General features: G+C 46.3%; 1 protein-coding gene across 1 annotated transcript in view; it reads right to left on the reverse strand.

Annotated features, from left to right (window-relative positions):
- CDK12 (cyclin-dependent kinase 12) overlaps nucleotides 1-2630 on the reverse strand; it is a 25379-nt gene that overhangs the window by 15431 nt on the left and 7318 nt on the right. The window contains exon 3 of the mRNA XM_009995832.1: nucleotides 1909-2627. Coding sequence (XP_009994134.1) covers nucleotides 1909-2627 — 719 coding nt within the window. The remainder of the gene's footprint in view (nucleotides 1-1908; nucleotides 2628-2630) is intronic.

Consider the following 2630-nt stretch of genomic DNA (forward strand, 5'->3'; position numbering starts at 1 on the left):
CAGTCAAGGAGAAGTCCCCAGGAGCTGTGCAGCTGCCAAGAGCTCCCTCAGACCCCTGCAAAGTTTGTAGCACCCCCTTCTACACAGCTTCTCCTCTCCTGCAGCACCTTGGCTGCTGTGAAGTCTCAAAGGATTCTAGACAGAGAAGCCTGGAGAGCTCAGAAGGAGCTGAGAAAGAGCCTCTGGTTGCACGAGGTGTTTGTCCTTTGGCTCCTCATTTCCAGACCCTGTGCTCACCAGTCTCAGAGCTGGAGAATTCTCCCAGTCTCAGCATAACAAACCAAAAGTCTATCCATGAGAAGTTTTGCTCCTGACTACCAATTCAGTTGACACAGAGGTAGTTTCTGCACACACTCAGTGTCAAGTGCAGCTGCCACTGGACTCAGCACAACGAAGAGGGATTTCCCATCCTTTTATTGGGAAAAAGACACTGCAAATCCACTGAGGGCAGCAACCAGATGCAGCACCACCCACAGCCCTGGGTTCAGCAAGGGCAGGGGTAACACACACTTCTACAAAACCAAGCCACACCTGGGGGGTAAAAAAACCCAAACCTCTAGATATGAGTGGCTAAAAAAATAAAGGACAGTATTTGCAGCCCAATTCCTGGGTTTGGAAATAAGGGGAGTTGGGAAAAATCTGCAACCTGTTAGAAGCTGCTGCTGATCACAGAACATTTACACTAAGTAGGTATTTTCTGAGGAATGTTGCACAGCTCCAGAAGAGCAGCACGAAGATGCACAAGCTCAGCACATGTTGATGGCAGTGACAATGTTACCCTGATCTACATCACAGGACAAGCCATTAAATCAATGAATTGAATCAGAATATGTAACTTGCTGCATTCACTGAAACCACGGGGTAATTATATCAAGTCATAACTATCATGTAACACACTATTCATTAACACACACCAGTGAGATACTTAGAATATCTTCAGCAATGGCTGGAAAGAAACACAAGTTTTTAGGGAACTACAGGCTCAACAGAGCAGGTAGAAAAAAAATAAATCAATGATGACCTGATGTTACCAGCACTACAACTCACACTGCAAATGGGGGAAAAAAAGATAAAAAGAATTGCTTTCTTCTCCACCTCCACTCTGGATATTCTGCTCCATTTGTCTCTTCTCCCCCATCAAAAACAACCTCACAAGAAGGTTTTTCAGGCAAGTTCATACCAGGAACTCAGACCATCACCAGCCAAGCCCCAGAGCAGCAAGAGCTACAACTACAGGACAGAAATATATTTGCATGTTTTGATTAGAAATGACAGGAAACAGAAAGTTGAAGTAGGTGAAGTTTCACTCTATCATTTTCAACTTCTTTTTCACCAAGCAATACCTACTTCTTAAGTAATAAGGATTGCACTAATTAATCAATCAAGATACTGAAGTTAAACTAATGCCATTTTTCACATGGGGGCAAGGCCTGCATGTTCAATGAATTTAGAACAGAAATAGGTCTGGTTTGTGTCCTTGTGTTGGAACTGTTAGCTTTTCCTGGTACTTAGGTACCTGTTTTGGAGGAATGAAACAAAAAAGCAACTTCAAAGTCAACCTGTGCAAATGGCTGGAACACAAAGAGGTGCAGAATTCTGGATCCATGTTTCATTAACGTAATAAATATGAAGAGTGATGCGAGGCCTTTATTAACCAGCATCAAACCATCAGCCAAACCTCTCTTCCTCACCCAGATGAGACCTAACTACCTGCACAGGAACATAAAAGTCCGCACACAAACTTGACAAGGCCAAAACCAGGCCTGGCTGTGCAAGAATGCGGTGACATGTGGCACAGCCCTCAGCACGCTCTGCAGGACAAGCTGCTGACTGTCAAACTGGCCAAAAACACCTGCTTATCTCAATGCTTTGTTTTTAAATGTGAACAGGAGGCTGTGGTGACCTTACCTATCCAAGTCATCTTCCCCAACTAAAATAGGGGGGAGCGGAAGCGGAGGCAACGTTGAAGTTTTCAGGTGTGGGATAGCAGCCGTCACAGACACCTGTGGCTTTGTAGCGACTTGGACAGAGGACTGAGAGTTCACCTGAGAGGATAAAGTAGACGTCCTTGGGTGGGAAGAAGACGGCAAAGACGTTGGGGCTGAAGTAGGGACCTGAACAGGGGTCACTTGGGATGGTGGCAGAGGTGGAACAGCAGGTGACGGAGGCAAAGGCGGCAGCGGTGGAGTTGGAGGTGGTGGGGTGGTTGTCGGCAGAGGTGGAGGAGGTGATTTTATTGAGGGTAGTGGGGGTGGAATCTCCTTCTCTGCTGCGTCTGTCTCTTTTGGAGATAGGAGGTCCTCTACCACTGCTACAGGCTTCAAGTCTTTTGTTCCCACCTGTTTTGAATCTCTGACCGGGACAGGATGTTTCCTCTCAGAGTTCTCCTCTGCCTTAGCTTTTGTTGTCTCTGCAGGGGCTTTAGTCTCTGCATTTGCATACAGCAAATTAACTAATTCCGTATCTGAAGACGATTTTTCAGATTTAACAGTTTTGATGACCTTTTTAGATTCCGTTCCAGACTCCTTAATATCAGCTAAGCTGTTCTCCTTCCTCGACAGGAAAACAGGAGAGCCCTTTGCCTCCTTCCCATCCACCTTGGCCGCAGCTGCCGCCGCCGCCGCACGCTC

The sequence above is a fragment of the Chaetura pelagica genome, unplaced genomic scaffold (genome assembly GCF_000747805.2).
Source record: "Chaetura pelagica isolate M959 unplaced genomic scaffold, ChaPel_1.0 scaffold1420, whole genome shotgun sequence".
Classification (NCBI taxonomy): domain Eukaryota; kingdom Metazoa; phylum Chordata; class Aves; order Apodiformes; family Apodidae; genus Chaetura; species Chaetura pelagica.